At 53.8% G+C, this 19477-nt stretch overlaps 1 protein-coding gene and 1 long non-coding RNA gene across 6 annotated transcripts in view; one reads left to right on the forward strand and one right to left on the reverse strand.

The window, feature by feature from the left end:
• LOC137853827 (uncharacterized) overlaps nt 1-12154 on the reverse strand; it is a 61267-nt gene extending 49113 nt beyond the window's left edge. Inside the window, exon 1 of one of the 5 annotated variants that reach the window (XM_068676623.1) lies at nt 12000-12154. In XM_068676623.1, coding sequence (XP_068532724.1) covers nt 12000-12065 — 66 coding nt within the window. In that variant the 5' untranslated portion in view covers nt 12066-12154. Of the gene's footprint in view, nt 1-2061; nt 2428-11999 lie in introns of those variants that run through there. The other 4 variants (XM_068676622.1, XM_068676626.1, XM_068676627.1 and 1 more) reach the window with 4 other exon arrangements.
• Nucleotides 12155-12199: 45 nt separating this feature from the next.
• On the forward strand, nt 12200-19155 carry LOC137853830 (uncharacterized). The gene is made up of 2 exons (XR_011094746.1): nt 12200-12395; nt 12626-19155. It is a non-coding gene; the product is annotated as an uncharacterized lncRNA (long non-coding RNA).
• Nucleotides 19156-19477: the final 322 nt, after the last annotated feature.

Below are 19477 nucleotides of genomic sequence, written 5' to 3' on the forward strand. Positions count from 1 at the left end.
TTGCCTGATTGCAGTGCTGTTGCAAGCCTGAAACACAACAGCAGTTTGTTTTCCCTTGAATTTGGGAACTTCCAACAAAGGTCATAAAGTGCAAAAGCAAGTGGGTAATGAAGGAGAACAGCTGCTAACCACGCTGCTTTTAAAGCTCAGCAAGCTCTTGGTTTCGGGGGTAGATGGAGATCAGTACATACCCAACCCAAACTAGCTGCTTATTCTCCATTTACACTACTGCAGACGTGATTTTATGCTCACACCTAACTTTTCACCCAGTTTCAGTGACAGCAGGATGGGACCTTTTAAACAAGGCACATACCATGCATGCCAAAATACGCGCACACCTGCACAGACCTCAGCCACAGCTGAGGATGAGGCAGTTGAGAGGACACGAGCCCAGCCTGCGCCTGGCAGCCCCGCACACATCCGAGGGCAGGGCAGAGATGGTGCAGCACACCCCAACTCACTGCAGGCTCCATGCACAGCACAGCCACGGGAAGCTCATCATTTATGGCACCTCTCCCACGTCCACACCTGCAAGGAGATCAGGCCCAACACCTACAAGAGAGCTTTGCATGCTCCGTTAAGTGATTAGTATGCTGGTACGAGGCTCAAATAAGACCAGGCAGCTGCACAGGGTCCCCAAAGGCCTACAAAACACACATAAACCCAGGGTTTGAAAGTCTGGCTTTCTGCCCGCATGCATGTATACCAGTCGTTGTACCACTCCCCACGGCAGGCTGCAGGGCAGCCTGATGGGCTAGGCATTAGGCTTGCCTGCAAGTGACAGCACAAGCTTAAGTCTGTCTTCTCAGCTGAGCCTGCAAAAATGCAGACCACCTGTTTCCAGCACAAAACCTTGGCACCAGTAAGAGCAAAATGGCTGCAGATACCCACTCCTGTGGGTTTCCCCGAGTGCCCCCCAAGCATCCTGAAGGCTCTATGTGTCCCTAAGAGCTCCTTCCAGAGCATCTCATGGTTTCACAACTTGTAGATCCAAGAGAAACAATTAAGTTAAAGGTGATGACCCCAGCCACAAGCCCCAGAAACACAGAATTCAAAAGAAATCCCCCACTGCCCCTGCACAGAGGTGTTCTGCACTGAATCCATTCACCACAAAGCAACATCTATTTTATTTCCAACAACGAGATCTAAGTTTTCCGTCCCTAGGAGGGTTAGGATCTTCTGGAAGAAGTACACGGGCACAGAAAATTGAGGCAACATCAGCACCCTTCCTAACAAAGTTGCCATCAGCCTGTCCAGAGCGACCGTGCAGAAGTGCAGACGTGCTGCAATCCGCCTCTGTGTAACACATACAAAAGGCTCCACCACAGCCTGGTATATGGAGCCCCAGCCCCCATCCCAGGCAACGAGGGCTGCCACTTTTCCCACATCCCTGCTTGGATGTGGGGCCAGGCACTACACTTCCAGCAGCACTGATGTGGGTCCAAAGTAACTTTGCAGATTTGAGGGGGCACCCCTCGATTCTCAGCACTTTTGCTGAATCAAACCTGGCAACCTTTTGTAACAGAGCTCATTGTGACTCCATGTTTGCCCCCTTGCATACGGTTCAGAAATTCCTCCATGCATTTAGCAGGAAAGGTTCGGATATTCTTTATCCCGGATCCGTGATCCCAGCTTGCCGTTTGCATGCTAAACAAGGACATCAGCAGAGTTGGGAAAGCCACGAGTGAACGCACGGGGCCAGCCGGCAAACTTCAGCTCAGATTGCAGCCTCCTGGACCAGAAGGGAGAGCAATGCAAATACTGAGCCGAAAGGCACTGCTGGCAAACCGTGTGTGCCCAGCACCCAGCACAGGGGGTTCAGGTACAGACACACGCACACAAAGCTACCTGGAGAGCCACGCAGTTGCCTCCGCTGCTAAAGGCGCACCCCGTTAAAAGCAAACACTTGTAGAGTGAGAAATGCCACATGCATTTGCCTTTACCTGCCTTCTACCTGTATCAGCTGCTGGAGCAGGCTCTGGGGGGGGGAGTTCAGCAGGAGGCAGGGAGCTGCTGCCAGCCCCGGCGCCCGGGACCTGTCCGATGCAGAAGAGAGCTTACCTTCAGCTGGAAGGGCTGGATTTCGTTCAGAGTCTGGCTCCTGAGCTTTTCGGTGAGGACCTTCAGCATGGTACAGAGCCGCCGAGGGGGGCTTCGGCACACGCACGCACCGAGCGGCTGGGCTGGGGGTTGGGGAGTGGGAGTTGGGGGGGGGGGGGAGGCGGGCGAGGCCCCCCCTTCCCAACACCTTAATAATAATAATAATAAATAAACACCAAACTTCCCTCTTTTTTTTAAGGGGGGTGGTTTTTCCCTCCACGCCTCCTGAGGAGCCGCCGGGGCCGCTCACGGCAGCCCCCCCCCCCCTCCGCCCGCACCCCCCGGCCCCGCACGGCCGCGGCCGCCCCGCGCTCTGCCCGCAGCGGGGCCGCGGCGCCCCTTGGGCGGCCGGGGCGGGCCGCGGCGCTGCCGGGGCCGGGCCTCCGCTTAAAGGAGCCCCGGCCCCCCGGGAGGGGAAAGGAGGGGATGGGGAAGGGGTCTAAGAGGTGCTGGGGGTCGCCCGGAGCCACGGGGGGGGCCTCCGGGCAGCGGGGAGCGCCGCGGTGCTGTGAGGGGGGCAGCGCTGCCAAGGGCTGCCCCGAGGGGTCCGTCCCTGGGGGTGTCCACAAGGGAGCTGCTGGAGGTGGCACTGCCTGGGCAGGGGGACCCACAGAGGGTCCCGCACACCTCATTGATCCCCCAGGTCTGAGGCACAGCACTGGGGCCTCAGGTAGAAGCCACCACCACCACCACGGCCTCTTCTTCTGCAGCAGCCCTACAGAGCTGCAGCAGCCGCTTCTCCAGGGCTCCGTGTCCCCGGCCAGGTCCCCAGCACCTCCCTGGCCAAACAGCCAGCAAAAAGTTATCGGGGACAGCCCGATACGCTCCCAACCACTCTGACCCCACAGAAAGCCACCGGAAGGTTTCACAGAGGCACGAGCTTGCAGGACTAACAAAGGGCTTTTAGGCACTGCCAGCTCCATGCCATACAAGCTCCCCGTGTCGAGGTGAAAGGCTCCCTTCACCCGCTACCAGGCCCCTGGGGCCAGCAGAGCCTTGTGTCCCAATCTTTCTCCTGGGAAAAGTTCGGCAGCCTTGAGGAGGGCTCAGAGCTCACGTACAAGCTGTGGAGCAGCACAGGCTGGTGACCAGATCAGCTGCCCCTTCTCAGCCAGCACGCCTGTAACAAGATAAGGAAAGGGCATTTGTAAACTGCTGGCTGCAGAAAAGAAAAATATCTTCGATTTAGGGGAAAGGGACTTGGGCCAGCTCCGGTTAGCAAAGTGCTCTTCTTGAAAGGCTGCAAGAGGCACGGAGTCTGAGCCAGAGAATGACCTCCCTGCCTTTCTGAGCAGTGCCACCTCAGATGCCTGCAGTAGACTAACTCATTTGTAAAACTGTATTTGCTCTCTGAATTCTGCATTCACACTGTGGACGTATTTTCAGGTGTTTTTTGTTTTTTTTCCCCCCCAGTCACACAAAATTGAACTCACCATCCAACCTCAAGACTCTAAGTCACCATTCATTGTCCTAGGTTCTTCTGTTTCCTTATCGCATGAACACAGGACAACAGGTAACTGCATATACCAGCTCACCAGCCTGGCACCCTGCCTCTGACAGCAGAGAAGAAGAGGCCAGAGGAAAGCAGAAATCCTCCATATAGGCATGCAGCAGCACATCTGTTGTGAGGTATGAGTTACTCCTGACCCCTAGCTGATAACTAAGGTACATCCAAAAGCCTGGTAACTCAGAATCCATCTCCTCTGAACACAGTACAGGGATGCACTGCTGCAGCCAGCAACAAGCAGCTGCAGAGCCCTGAAGTAAAAGAAGCCCCATTGCCACAGCTCTTCCTCCTCATGCAATCCCTGCCCCAAAAACGAGACTCGACACACGAGCTGGGCGCAGTGGGTTGTGCTGCTGCACCATGCATCAGAAACACACATACGGACTGCAGAATATTACCAAGGAACTTCTACCCAAGGATAGCAAAATACTTTCCAGGAGCAAGTTTTCTCCTTTTTCCAATGGAGAAAACTAAGACTGGGGAAAATTAGTTTCTGAAGTGACTTTCTGAAGGTCACAGCGGAAAGCCATGGAAGATCCAAGAACACGAGCTGTACCTCCTGGCCCCTGGCTGCATGCTCCCAGACTGCCCCGGCGTGTAACCTAGCCTGTTACCAGATCACACTGCTGGAGCTATGCAAAATTCAGTGGTTTCGCTTCCCAAGCATTTCACGTGATCAGTTTGCTTGGCTTTTTGGTTCCTGTGGGTTTCTCACTCCTGGGGTTTTGATCTGAACACTGGGTTCAAACCAAACCCAAATCTCAAACCCCTTCAGAGAGGCCAAGTTTCCTCTGGTCAGTTGATAAAAACATGAAAAATTCATTGCATAACATTTATGACAAGGCCACACGCCTGCTCAAGCATTGCTCAAAAACCTGTTTAAGTTCCTGGCTTTGCTGCCAGGAACCAAAGGAAGGTGGGTGGCAAGCTTCCCCTGCAAGAACACATTGCATTGTGGTGACAGAGAAAGCAAGAGGGCTGTGGCAGGATCCTGCTTCGCTTCCACAAAACCCACGTGTCACTGCCTGCTGCTGGCATGGAGAAAACACTCCTGGAGAACTGCATTAGCTCTTGAGGTGCTGCAGCTTCCTCCACCTTCCTCAGAGAGGATCCTGACCAGCAGGGTGGGTGCAGACAGTGCAGTGAGGATTAATTTAACGCAGAGATCCCTCCGAGCTGTTACCCATTGTGCCGGGAGGACAACCCAACGCCTCTGCACCCTGTGCTCCCCGTTGTGCACCGCTCACGCCATGAGATGTGAGATCAGGAGTGTGTGGGTGCAGAAGGCCCCACCAGGCAGGCCCGGCCAAGCCTGCTCACGAGGAAAGGGGCGCTGATTTCACCCCCTGGAAACCACCTGGGGATGATGCACACCTCGGGCTCCCTTCCCCTGTGCCTCAACAGGAGCGTGCCCCATCTGGGAAGAGCCTCAAGTGCCATCTATTGGGCATCGCCCCTTATTACACCAGGAAAAGGAGATGGGTGAGCTGTAAGAAAAAATCCATCCATCTCCTCTCATTGTGGGTGATGTCCGAGAGGAAGAGCAGAGCTGCAGCCAGTGCCGGGCACAGAAGGAGCATCCGCTTGCCAAGGGAGAGCAGCAAGGCAGAAGCGGGGTGAAAGCTGAGCCTGGAGACGTAGGCCCAAAGCCGGGCACGTCTTGAACGGTGCCACCAAGCAGGGCCATCCTCCAGCTGCCTCAGCTGCAGTTCAGCGTGTGTCGGTAGAAAGCAGAGAGCCCATAAAAGTCATGAGAGTTGTTTGCAGAACAGTACAACTGAGGAAAGAGGCAGCTGGGGCATTCTGCATGGCAAAGGGCACCGGGCTCTGTCCACGAGCCAGCTGCCAGCCATTCACAGCGGGCTACAGGTGCCCACAGGTGGAAAGAGGCCGCTGTCACCTTAACAGCTAGATTTGACAGAGAAGTGCTGACCATGCCAGCACAGGCCACATGAGTGCAGTAAGAAAAAGATGATCCTCTTAACAGCACTGCTGGGCAGCCCCATACCTGTTATAATCGATCCCCTTGGTGCCTGCTCTCACCCCACAAATGATTAGGGCCAATTGGAAAGTCAGCATGTGGCTAAGGCACTGAGAACCAGGGAGAGACAGCATTGCCATCACACTTTACACCATGCTTCTTTAGCTGGTGCTGCCAACATTTGTTTCTCTGCAAAAGGGGACCCCGAAGGGACCCCATGAGACCTACGGGGCTGTGGGGTGCATGGGAGCACTCCCAGGGCAGCAGGGCAGCCTGGCTCCTCGAAAAGCAAGCAAAAAGGAACGATGACTTCTGGCTGAAGGGTCTCTGACCTCCTCTGCTCCAAATACTTTCACTGCAACCACCTGATGTCTGTTTCTTCTCAAACACCTCAATGGTAACAATCCCAAGCTGGGATCACAGAGCAGTCCTGAGCCCTGCCATGCGGTCAGTCTAGAGATGCATGGACCATCCAGTCTGTACATCCCACCCCCCAGAGAGGGACAGCCTACTCATCAGCTGCCTCAGACTCAAAGTCCTTAGGTCAAAGACAAGAAACCTCAAACTACAGAAGGGCAGCATCAGAGAGAAGAGACCCAGGCTCCTGCAGAAGAAAGAGCACTAGGAAACAAGCACTCGCTCTCTGCAGAAGGGTAAAATATTATTATGGTTGCTAGTTTGATGGGGGAAAATTCCTGTCTGGAGCTTCCCGGCTGCCCAGACAGCCTCTGGGCTCATACCAAGTGTATAAACAAGACAGCTTTTGACATCAAAGAGGGTTCCCACTTCCTCTAGCTGGGCACCCCATCTAAATCTGCTTTTATGAGCATTTTCTGTACTTCCAAGGAAAGTGGGAAAAAAAGCCATGTTCATATTCACTGGGGAAAGAAATTCCAGGAAGAATTTCCAGAAGGAGCAAGTCTGATCCTGCTGCCTTGCAGTTCATCCCTGGCATGAGCAGGGTGCCTCGGTGCGAACAGCCTGGCTGCACTCATGCTGTGACCTGGCTGAGCCAGCCTGGGGGGCTCCTGGCCACAGTGCCTCATGCAGGCCTGGCCAGAGCTCTCAAATTTCCATAAGAAAATACCAGCTGGACACCAGTGATGCCTCACAGAACTGCCAGGACTGCCCAGCAGCCTCACATACCCCACCTCCAGCTCTTCAGTCAGGGGACAACAGTTCTGTGTCCACTGAAGCCATCGGGCAAACCTGTGCTGTGGAGATGCTCTTAGTGCGACAGGGAAGGCTGGGGAGAGACACACAAGTACTGCCTGAGACCTCTGCAGCAGTAAAAATATAGCAGAGTCCTCAGAGGAAGGCTCGGAAGTAAAACACATGGCCCTTAAAATAGCTGGAGAAACAAAGAGTGTTCTCATGACTCAGGGTCTGTGGCCACAAACCAGCCAGAAGCCAGCAGAAGGGGTCCGAGCACCCAGTCAAATGGCACTTGGAGGAGGAGAACAAGGCAACCTGTCCTCAGAAGCCTCTGCCCCAAAGGCTTAGATCACTAAACCTGCCAAGGAAGACTTCTCTAACAAGAACAAGTCACAAGCCTGTCATCTGTCCTCTGCTTTCTGAACTCTGACAGCACACTGCATCTGTGCATTCCCCAGGCTCTTCTAAAAGCCAGGGCCAAATGCTGAAACCTTTATCGGTTTCTTACAACTATGGACAGTTACTGGCAAGCTCTCTGCCAGAAATCCCAGTTGGAACAGTTCTGCAGGCAGCGTGGCTGTATAAACAAGGATGAAAACGGCCTTGGGAAGGAGGAAATGAGTTCGGGATCAGAAACAGCAAGCTCTGCATGCAAGCACGCTAGCACTAAAATTAGTAGGAAAAGGGGGCAGGAGAAGGGATGGGAGCGGAATAATGTCACGGACATTTTACCACACACTCCTCCCTGACGTCCCTTTGCTCCTAGGGTAGAGCCTCTGAGCTAGGAGGCACTGTCAGAGCAGGGGCAGCGGCTGGCTGGCTCCTGTCCTATAAACCTGACCCACGGAGGGTCCCCGGCTGGGAGAAACCCAGTGAGAAGCCGTGCAGGCTTCATTCATCTTGCCTGTGTTACACACCAGCCGTCCCCAGAGGGCACAAGAGACCACGACTTGGCCTCTACAGCAGCTCAGCCCTTCCCAGCCAGGCCTGGCGGGTGGGTGAGTCGCTTGGGGGTTTTCCCAGCTCTGAGTTCCCGTGGGCTGATGGCAGGAACTGGGATTGCCACAGAGCAGCTCGGAGCCGCTTCGGGCTGACGAGCACATACGCAAGCACCTAGCAGGAAGCTGCGCCTTGCTAGCCAAAGGTCTGGGTGGCTCCCAGGCAGGCAGCCAGGGGCACGATCCCAAGCTCCACATGCTCCCTTCCTCAGCCCTTACAGCCCGGGATACTGTCCCCAAATCCCACCCAGGGCTGCCTTCTCGTTGCCCAGCACTGTGTGAGGGGCACTGCACTTGTCACAGCCTGCCACCAGGGTCCTGGCCCTCAACGGGTTCAGAAGCAGGGCCTCTACACAACCTGACTGCACTCGGGTGAGGCAACGCAGAAATAAATTGTCTTAGCTTCCACACCACGGCCAGCATTGCTAGATTTATTCAGTGATAGTTTTCTGGAGTTTGTTTCTGAAAAACTTTTCCTACTCAGCTGTGTCCTGGGTCCCTGGTAGGCGAGCAATGAGCCCAGACACACAGCATCAGCTCCCCCAGGTGAGCCTGCTCACACCTCACATAGGAGCACACGCAGCAGGTGCCTGGGATTCAGCCTCTGGGAGACCCACATAGCTGTGTGGCAAAGAACAAGAACGACAGCAAATCATCACCACAGCACCAGAGCCATCCCAATGCGTACATGCACATTGAGCAGGCTGTGGGTGGGACAGACGGATACCCAAGTCATGCATCGCATAGTGCAGTGGTGGTCCCACCAGACTCACACAGGTAACAAGATACTCATTATGTCACTGCTCATCACCAAGCCCTGACCTACGTATTCTGATGCTAATGTGGTGTCTGCGTTGATAGAAATGAAGCTCGGGCTATAGTAAGAGTCAAAGAGGTTAACAGCCTGAAAGAGGTACAAGAATAGAGCTATGATTAGACCAGACAGGTGGGTCAGGCGACTTGGAGCGCTGTAATTCTCATCCTCACCGAAGAAATTACGTTCTTGCACATAAACGTCGGTTTGCAGCTGTCAGACACCTTTCTGCGCCACTCACACAATGAAAATTCAACAGCACCATTCCCAAGAGACGTTACACCACCAGGACTGGTACAACTGAATACATTTGCAGTGGTGTTCCTCTGCAAAATCTATCCAGTCCTCCCGTGATTTCATATAGAAAAATTAGCGTAATCTTACAATCTCCAGGTTTAACCTGAAGGCAAAGAAAGCTCTTTTCTACACAGCCTAGTGAAAATTAGGCAGCCTTTGAAAAATTGCTGTTTCATATGTTTTTATTATTTTTTCCCTCTTATGTTTCGGGTACCTTTGTTCCTAAAAATATAACAAAATGTTAATTAAACAGAGTTCACTGTTGTTATATGCCACTGTCACGATGGCAGTGATGATACAACGGTGTAATTACAACACTCTTTACCTTCCACAGTGTCTGCTATTTCGGAAAAAAAAATCTCTAAAAGATCATTATCACCAGGAGTCCATGCTTTTTAGCTAAGGTGGCAGAAGAGTTAAAGAACCAAGGCCCATGTCCACAAAAAAACACAATGCTCCATAAAATGGATCTCGGGAGAAATCAAGCATCTAAGTCCAGGCATGCAACCCTTAAACCCCTGCCTAATCCCTTGGGCTCCCAGACTACGTCTATACCAGTAAATTAAACGTGCCTAGGACTGTTCTCTGGCACCGAGGCCCCTGGCACAGGATGGCTTGCACCCATAACATTAAACTCTTTAATCCTTCGAGCAAGACAGTCTGATCCAAAGTGGTTATTGGGAACAGCCCCTGGCCCACGCTGACTCCCTGAGCCATGCCTGGGAATTGTCTGGAAGAGTGTGAACTGGCACGGGCCAAACCCATGGCAAGAATAAATTAACAGGAATCAGCTCATAGCTTCATAGGCAATGGAGATATAGCACCCCTGAACACTTGCTGGCATCCATGTGTCCAGAATCTGTATCACATACAGTATCGATGTGTACACTTATATACTATCTGTATATACTTCTGTAGAACTTTATGTACTTATATCAGGAAAAAGTATCAAGTTTGGCCTGTGTAGGAAGGATTTCTTGGCAGGAGCATGGTGGATAGGCGTTCACACTGCTGGCTGACTACTGATCAGCAGTCCTGGCTTCCAAGCGCCTTCATCCCTCCCTTCCGGATTAACCTCGAGTTTCTGCCTTCCCAGGCAATTTTCCCCTGAATCACTGAAAACCTGGGGGTCAATTTTCACAACTTCGTTGCGCGTGGTTCCTCCACGCTCAGAGGTGTTTGGAGAGCCACTTTTATTGAGATTTGTGTGAATCTCCCTAACCCAAAGCGGCTGCGGATGGGCACGGGGCTCCCCTCACAACCCGCCCCCCCCCCCCAAGCCACCCGGGCTCCCGCCAGGGGGCAGCAGCGGCTCGCAGCAGCGCCCGCCCGGGCCCGCGCAACGGCTGTAACGGCCGTAACGGCCGCCGGGGCGAGGCTGCCCGCCCTGAGGCGGCTCGGCGGGGCGAGGGGCAGGGCTGAGGGGACGCCACAAACACACACACATAGGGCGCTGTCACCCCCAGCGGGGACACCCCAAGGAGCCCGCAGCTCCCTCGAAACGCCACCACATCGCCGGGCGGCGGTGCAGCCCGTTTCTCGTCAGGAGTTGGGACACCGGGGCCGCTCGCAAGCCCCTGCCAAGAGTTTTCCCATTGTCAGGGCTCGCCGAGTGCCTGCCCCTTCCAGCCCCGCTGGGTTACGGGAAGCGCCGCAGCCGGCACTCGGCAGTGTCCCCAGGCCACCTAGGGCAGAGTGGGATTCTTCCAGGAAAGGCACGTTAGACCCATTGCACACCACAGAGACAATTCCGACTCCTGTTTTGCAGTTTGCAGCTGTTTCCCTTACTGAAAAGGGGTGATCGCATATTTTTGACAGCATAAGCTAGTAGAGAGAAAAAAAAAGCTGTGACACTGTTATCCAAACTCCAGGGAACAGCCTGGTCTGTGGTGACAGAGTTAACCCACAAGCAGATGGACAGGTCACCTGCACAGTGCCACCACCTCCTCCAAACCCTAGGAATCTTGATGGGGGCAAACAACCAGGGAAACACGTTGTCTAAGGCTCAGAACAAGGCCATAAGAACCAAAAAAACGGGATTACAGGATGGGCTTTCATTTCCCAAACCCTCAGTCACATTTCTGAACCCCTGAGCCTCATTGTTTTCAATGCAGCAGCAAGCATCTTAGCACCTGCACAGGGGCTGGATCATCATGAGGAAGGTCACCATGTAGGCACACATTTTAATTATAGATGCTTAAAACAACAATCGGATCTTTTTATGATCATGACCTCAAGTAGAATCAGAATGCTGGTTAACTGGAGGAGGAGAACACACCACTAACGAAGGTGATGAAAGGGGTAAGCTGGACTGCGAGGTTCATGTTCTCCTTCTTAAGGCTGGTTTATGCTACAGTTTTGCAAAAGCTAATTAGCTTTTAAGTACTCTGGCTTCCCAAGCTGCAAAAGGGAGAGAATTGCCTTTTGCACAGCAGCAAATGTGAAATTTATTTAAATAAATAGCACTGGCAAGGCTCGTGGAAATTGTCAGATAAAATTTGTCACCTAAGAACAGAGTACAAAGTAAATACAGCCGATAGCTTTATCGTGAGGGGAAATAGCAAATATCTTTGTCTTCATGACGCTGAGAAATATGAAGAATGAACAGATCCTTTTCACATTATTCCTTGCATTCACTTGCTGAAACACTCCTTATTAGATGTTTAATTTGCTACTGAATAGGACTCAAAAGAGCCAAAGTGCTATTTTCCTAGCACATCAAACACAACCCCACAGAGAGTGAAACGCAAACAGAGAAACAACCAGAAGCTTTCTTGTACCATCAAAGATGTAGGAAAAGAAGCAAGGAAAGGTGGCAAACCACAAAGCTTGCCCAACAGAGAGGCCAGGAGAGGGGAGAGAAGCATCAAAAGCAGCCACAGGCATATAGGAGGAAAGCTCTAGCGAGTGGGAGGAAAGCAACGCGTAATACAAAAATAAAGCCCCCGGCCCATTTGGGCACACTCAGATTAAAGGGCAGGGGCCAACCAAACCAGCAACTATCTGGGAGCTCTTCCCTGGGGAGCAAGGCACCGGGCATGTAATAAAACAGCTTCAGGCACTTCTGTTCACACCCACTCACTTTACTACTCGCTCTTCAGGCGACTGGAGTCTTCCCCCCGGGATGGCTTTCCCCAGCAGCCTTACCTGAATCCTTAAAAACAGGGCTGCCTCATTCTGCCTGCGGAAACAGCAAAGGACTGCACCCACCATACCACCCCTGCCTGCTCCAGCAGAACTGCTAAACTACAAAATTTGGTGGAGCAACTTCTTAAAGACTTCCTTATCACAGGGGTTTTTAATCAAATCCCAGGTGCTCAGACTACAAACCCCGAACTGACCTAAAACATGACCATCAGAAAGTGATGCGGGCCAGCTGTGCTCTGTAATCACAACGATGACAGCACACAGCAAGCCAGCTCTCAGTGGGACTGCGGTGGTGCACAAACAGGAGCTTCTCCTGGCTCAGAGCTTCACCGGAGAAAGCCAGTCCCTTGCTTTCCTAGATCGGAGAGGCCTGGCTCGATTCCAGAGAGATTAAAGGTGCTGAGCTGGGAGGGAGGGGAGGATCAGATCCTGTCATTAATGAAGGACTGGTCGCAAGCCTGCGGAAGGAGTCTATTCCATTACTAGGATATCTCCCTTCCCTCTGGGAAGCGTTGGCCTGGAGGAAGGGTCTGAGTTCCGCGTAATTCTTCAGGCAGGTCGTTAGGCAGGAGACTGGTGGAGGAAGCAATTTCTTCAACCTCTTCTTCCTGCTCCTGTCTCCGCAGGCTTCTTGCACCGTGGAACAGAGGTGTTACCTGCGTGCAACCCTCACTGACTGCCGAGTGTTGGGAAACCTGTGACTTCAGAACCGGTACGAAAAGGCCACTGAGCTGCTAAAATCCCACAGCATCCGAGCCACAGCAGCCAGCTTGCTCCCTGCACCTCCTTCCCCTGCCATAACAAAAAGTGAGCAGCCCCGAAGCCGATGCTTGCAACGCGGAGCAGTTGAAATTGCACAGGGCCTACTTCCAAGCCTGTCATTGTGCAAGTCTGGGAAAGGCACCAATTCTCCCCATGTCCCCGACCCGCCCCCCAGGTGAAACAAAACACCCACCAAGCAGCAGGCTGGCTTGTCTGAAGGAATTAATAGCTATCAAATGATTTCGGTTCCACACGGTCTGTCAAAGCCATTATTGGGAGTTTGACACTGGCTATCACTCGCTCCTCCAGAAAGAAAGGGTAAAGAGAGGCAACACCAGGCAACTGCAGCGTGACCTAGCCTCGGAGAAGGATTTGACATCGTGCAGATATTTAACAGCAACATTTATCCAGCAGGACTGACGTTCACTAGACTGGAACCAGGCAATCTGGTGTCTCGTAGTCGCCCTCTTAGCTCCTAAGGCTCAGAGCCCCGAAAGATTTAAGCATCTAAAAAATGTCAGCTGCCTGAAACCTAACTACCTTTGAAGAGCAGGGCCTCAGGGTAAGCCTGCTAACCAGCAGAGCCCAACCTTATGCCACAGGGAACGCCAGCCCTGATGTCTCACCTGATACCTGGGGGGAAGCAGCCAAGGATCCGGAGCCCACCTGGTTAATGAAAGCAGCATTAGTATCTTGCTCCTTAATAGGGAGGTATAATCAATGTTAATCTTTTGGGTGTGCTACTAAATACCCAAAGGGGATGTTTGTTTTGCAATTTCCCTCTTCCCTAATGGCAGCTTTTCCCTGCCCTGCACAATCAGTCACCCTGCAGTTCACAGCTATAAATATTTTTGCTTGCTTGATAGCTGCAGTCTGTCAGTGTCTTCCACCTCAAGCTTCACCTCATCCATTATCCGGGGCTGCCTTGTGACAGAGCTCCCGAGCTGACCTTCTCCTGTTACGGTGCGCGGGCTGTTGGCATTGTGCAGGCTTCTCTCCACGCTCTGGATGCCAAGCTGATCCACACCAGGCACCTGAGGGAGCAGCATCAAAGGAGAGCAAGCTCCTGCCTTGGGCAACTCGGAGGAGATGCGAGCTGTTTGCCTGAACCACCAGAGACAGCAGAGATGTCCATCTGGGAGGAAGATGGATGAGACAAGGAGACAGGGCAGGCTGAGGAGGGGCACAGAGCAGGAAAAGGACAGGGGGGTGGTCGTGAGAAGGGAGGGAGGAAGCATGGGGTGGGGGAGAAGTGAAGCAACGCAAGCAGTGGGGGAGAGGCGTGGTGTCTAGGGAGGAATAGGGTTTGAAATAAAGGAGCAGGGTGCCTGACGGTGGGCATGGCTTAAGGTCAGGGACGAAGGCTAGCTGAGGTGAGGAGACAGCGTACGCGGGAGAGTGGAGATTAAATGGAATAAGATGAACACAGCTGTGGGTATGGGTGGAGAAATCTAACTGCAGATACACTGACTTCCAGCTATGGAAGCAGTTTTGGAGTTGCTATATGGTGGACTTAGCAAGCGCCCAAAAAAATCCAACCCCCTTGACTGGGGGCTCAAGAAATGTCTTAATGTGATGTCTGTGACTGCAGAGGATTAAACCTCATCACCCAGAGATTCTTCTCAGGCATAAAGCTTGGGAGGCTCGGGGGTAGCTGGTGAGTAAGCAGCAGAAGAAGATAGTGTTAGGATTTATGGGGAGAAAGGAGCAGGAAGGGTCTGCAGAGAATAAGAATGGATTAAAGGAAGAGGACTTTTGTGCTAGCATTGTTCCTGGCTTCTTGGGCAGCTGTGTGCAAGTGCCCTAGATGAAGCTGGCTTTGCTGCAGGCTTTCCAGCTAATGTCATTTTAATTTCTGACATGTCACTAATGGAGAAATATTTAACATGTATTTATTCAACATCACTAAAAATACCCCGGCAGTCATGGGGGAAGGAGGATAGGGCTGATCAATGGGGGAGGCAGGGAGAGGACTCTTCTGTAGGGACTCGGATGTGGTGCTTGCAAATGGGGTTTGGAAAGCATCTCTCCCAGAAACCTCTGCCGTGAAAACCTGCTGTCAAGCGTCACACCGGATCGGGGAGGGAAGTAGCTCTGTACCTGGCAGATCCTCATTAGGAACAAATACTGTTTCCCTGGTAATGAAGGAAAGGCTTAATCCATTTTCATTCCAGGTGTGTTCAGTATGCTCAGCGGGGTGAGTCCCTTCGCCACTGTTAATGCTCGCTGTGTTCGCAGCGAGAGGTCACCCGGCAGGTCTTGGTGTGTTTCACCACGTCTGCAGGAAGCAGGGGGCAGTGGGTCAGCTGGGAGACAGCTGGGGACGTCACGCTCTTCCCCCTTCTCCGGCGTGGTGCAAAGCCACGTTGCTGGCTCCTGTCTCATGCTCCTCCCTCGTCCCTGCACGGGGAGCCTTGGACCTACAAGGAGGGGTGGCTGCATCTCGCCCCATGGCTGGGCAGTGCTGGGAAGAGGATTTAATCCTTCCCGGGCCAGCAGTGACCGTGAGGTCCTGACTCCTCCAGCCACTGACTGGACTTTTGGTCAGTAAATCACAAAGACCTCAACAGCACGGAGAAGCTCGTTTGTCCGCAGTGTGCAGCTCTGTCCCTGGGCTTGCTCATTAGAGACGGGCTCGCATGAAACGCTGAGGTTCGAGCCTCCATGAGCACCAACGGAGTTCGGATCCAGATGAGACAGTGCTTGGATGCTTCGGTGATTGGCACCTTAGAAATTACACAGATAGACGGAGCACTCTGGAAATTGATGGGACTTTGCAGCTTTGGCTCTTCTCTGCTAGTTATAATTATTTAAGATGATGTTTCACATCGCATTCAAACTCCTGTGCAGATAGCAGCGGCAGAGAACAAGGGATCTCAGCCACCTAGGAGAGGATTATGTGGATATGACAACGTTCAAACCCACTGGGCTCTGCCATGCTGCATTATTTAAGCCCAGGAACCAAATTTAGTAACCAGCCCCTGAGGCGCTGAGCGAAAAACAGCTTCCAGAGCTCCCTTCCCTCACAGCCCTCTTGGCTTCCTCCCTTAAAGGAGCCATCCTTCAAGGCTTTTCCCTCCCTCTTCCCAGCTCTGTCCCTCTTCCCTCTGTCCCAGCTCTGGGCCTTCGGGATGCAGGGCACGGTGGCTGCAGCTGTACAGGGAAGCACGAGCCTGGGTGCTGAGGGCGTTAGCGCTGCCCGCTCTGCCCACACCACCAGAAGCGTTCCAGGCTCTCACCTTCCTGGGAGCTTGGCAGCTCCAGCGTGTGCCTGCTGGGAAGGTATGTGGGGAGAAGCACTTCTGGACACACCGACAGGCTCGGGCTTGTGCTTGGCTGAGCTCGCTCCTCGCCTGTGCTTGGTGACCAGGCGCCAAGCCACAGCAGGCCCTCGCCTCCCCGGTAGGACAGGAGCGCCCACGTCCCCGTACGTGACCCAGCTCCCCAAATCTGCGGGAAGGAGAGGTGGGACAAGGCGAATATTTAACCAGCACCGTGTCAAGTGCAAACACACGTCCGCCGTGCTGCTTGATCATCGCGGGGCATTGGTCTCCTACAGGCGTTTGAGGCAGCGTTACTCCCCGTGGATTCTGGCAGGGCTGGCTCGGGACAGCCAGCGTTTCCCTCAGAGGTCATTGCAGTAAAAGCCAAGCTGGGCCTCAGGGAGCCACAAAATAGCGCTGAGACCTGCCGGTGCTGCAGGTGACTCCCGACACCGCGGTTATTAACTGCAAGGCGTGCCCTCTCCCGGGCGGCGATCGGACGCCACAGCCTCTTAAAACTGTCTGCCGTCGTCTCTTAGATCCCTCCCTGGCCTCCAGCCCAATGCCCTGGAGGCAGCGAGATGGAGCTTGCTGTTTACAAACACAGCCTTTTAAAACCTTGTGCGGAATGAGAAAAAGGAGCAAACCCCGCTGAAGTGCCCTGGGAGGAGCAGATCTAATCACAGCGCGCTGGAACATCTTCCCCAGCCTCTCCTGGCCTGGACGAGCCACGGCTGAGCTGCCGGGGTGAGGAGCAGTGGCCGGCGAAGGCAAATGGTGAAGGAAAGAGAGGCTTTGGGGCTGCGTGGATGTAGCAGCCAGCCCACAGGATGGTGCTGGCAAGCGGGTGAAGCTCGGCATGAGCCAACCTCATCCCGTCAGCTCTCACCTCATCTGCACAGGCCAAGGGGCTGAGGGGCTGTGCCTGCGAGGACAGCGGCAGCAGCTTGGGTCCCTGGGGAGCCGTCCTCATCCCACACAGCTCCCCCGGGGTGCTGCCAGCTGCTGGGCGTGCCGCCCCAGCACGGGGGATGTTCTGTGAAGGCCCTTTACTAGAATCCTTCCTGAGGTCTCGTCTCCAGGGGGGGGAAATTCCCCAGCCCCGCTGTTGTGGGATACGCTATTCTGCAAGAACTTTTAAAATAGCTGCCCGTGGGGACGTGGCAGGCTGGAAAAAGAAACAAAAAACACTCATTTTATTCTGCTGTGATCACTCCGTTTTGTGAGCCGGGCCCTTTGCCCTCCCTCCCTCCCTTCCACTGGAAATTGGCGCTTTGCAGGCAAGGGTTTGAGGGCCGTGGTGGCCTGGCTGTGCGGGCTGCAGCCCTCTCCTCGCTGCTTCCAGTTGAGCACTGCACCGTGCAGAGCTCGCGTGCGTCTCTCTCTTGGGATGGGACGTGGCTCCTCAGCCCTCCCGAGGGAGCTGCGTGGAAGCCAAGCTGTGAAAGCACAAACTTTTGCCTGCTGGGAGCACGGCAAAGCCTGGCAGGCACGCGCAGCAGCACCGAGAGCACCTCGCAGGAAGGGCAAGGCGTGAGGCTGTTGGTGTGAGGCTGGCTTGCCTTGGGGCTAGCAGCCTGCTGGCCACCAGGAGCAGGCTCAGGAGAGACACCACGAGCAGGGGCTGAGCTCTGCCCTGAGTCCCCTGCCCCACGAGGCAGGTGCCGCTGGTGCGAGACCTTTCCCATCAGATGAGCACCGGGCCGAAGCCGTGGCTCATCAGTGGATTCTCTCCCCTGCAGCTCTCATTTCTGAGAGATGATGATGTATTTATTTTTTGTTTCTTTTTTTCCGGGCAGTCAAGAACTAACCTCCAGGATCCGGCTGCTTACGAGGCACGGAGAGAGTTTCTGAAAGACGGTGATAAAGAGTACGTGGGTGCCGGGGGAGGAGGAAGGCGGGGAGGGGGAGAGGAGGGATACGTATGTCACAGCTTACCTCAGAGCCAGAATTAGAAGCCGGGTTTAAAAAAAAAATAAAATAAAATCACAGCAGGAAATAATGTGTGGCTTAAAATAGCAACATCAAATGGGAGCGAGAATGGGGAGTGGGTGGCATTTGAGGTTGCTGCTCTGTTCCTCCCTCAATGGCAGGGTGATTAATATGTCTACGCTCCTTGTGTTTATGTAACAAAGGGCACCAAAGGCCAGAGCTGCATTTTCACTAGCGCTGCAGGGGAGTCTGTGAATCTGTTCTTCCACCCGTAGCATCAAGTGGGAGGCTCTGCACTTGCGCTTCCTGCCCCAGAAACAAACAGAAAAAAACTCATCCACGCCGCAGCGGGGCACACGCAGTCACGTTTCCGTGGCTGGGCAGGGTGCAGAGGAGACCCTTCGAGGCTTGAAGGTTCGCCCGCCCCTCGCTGCTCCCCACAGCCCACAGAGAAAGGTGGGAGGGTGTGTGAAGAGAGCCCAGGGGTGCAGGAGGCTCAACCCACTTGGGACACAGGCACCTGCCAAAATAGCCGCTCAGAGGCACACAGCACAAGGGCAGATCTGCCACATGCTAGAAACCTGCTGCCCAGAGCTGATTCTCTGACACTCTGACACCAGCGAGTGTCCGGGACGTCAGTCGGGGCGTGCTGCTGTCGGGATTAGGGGAATCGGGCCCAGCTGTGAGGCCGCTCTCCCCGCAGGCAGGCAGGCAGGGCGGCACGCGGTGTTTGAACACGGCTCGCTGGTGGCTGCAGGCAGGGAGCGCTCCCAGCCACTCCACCAACGTGCACGATATCCTGCCAGTCAGCTCCAGCCGTGGTAAATATCTCCACCGTGCTTTCCCTCCAAGCAAACAGAGTACCTGCGTGGAAGAAATTCCTCAAGACGCTTCCTGTCTGGAGCCCAAGCTTGCCAGGGACCGAATTTCCTGTGAGGCTGGAGCTGGGAATGCAAAGCAAAGAAGCGAACAAGAAAACGCGGTGATACACACTTGGACCCGCTCTACAAAGATCCTCCTCAGCAAGCACGTTTCCCCCCTGTTCAAATAAAAAGAAAGCAGCCGGATTTCCAAGTAACGGCGGGGCTATTTTTCATTAGTAATCCTTATTTTTACCCCACTGCTCCTCTTTCTGCCTGTTTTTCTTTTTTTTTTTTCCAGCTGCGATTCTGTGCCTTACACATCCTGAAAATGAAAGGGGTTGTTTTTGCCAACAGCAAAGTGCTACGCGTCCTTTCAACCATCTGGAAATAGATTTTTTTATTCTTCCCCTCTCCCAGCCGCACGCGCACGTGCACGCACACAGCCGAGCCTTTGTCTCTCGGAAACCATTTCCCGCACCAGAGCCGAGGGGCGTGAAAAGAATTCAGTCCACCAGTCGCACAGGCGTTGCAGGGCCGGTGCTGAACAAATATGGGGCTTCCTGGGGACTTGTTCTGACCCAAACTGCCACCTCATGGGTCGGTGGATGGAGATCAGGAGAGGGAAAGACTCTCCGTGGATCCTGCCTAACCCCACGAG

This window comes from Anas acuta, chromosome 3 (assembly GCF_963932015.1).
Source record: "Anas acuta chromosome 3, bAnaAcu1.1, whole genome shotgun sequence".
NCBI classification, from domain to species: Eukaryota; Metazoa; Chordata; class Aves; order Anseriformes; family Anatidae; genus Anas; species Anas acuta.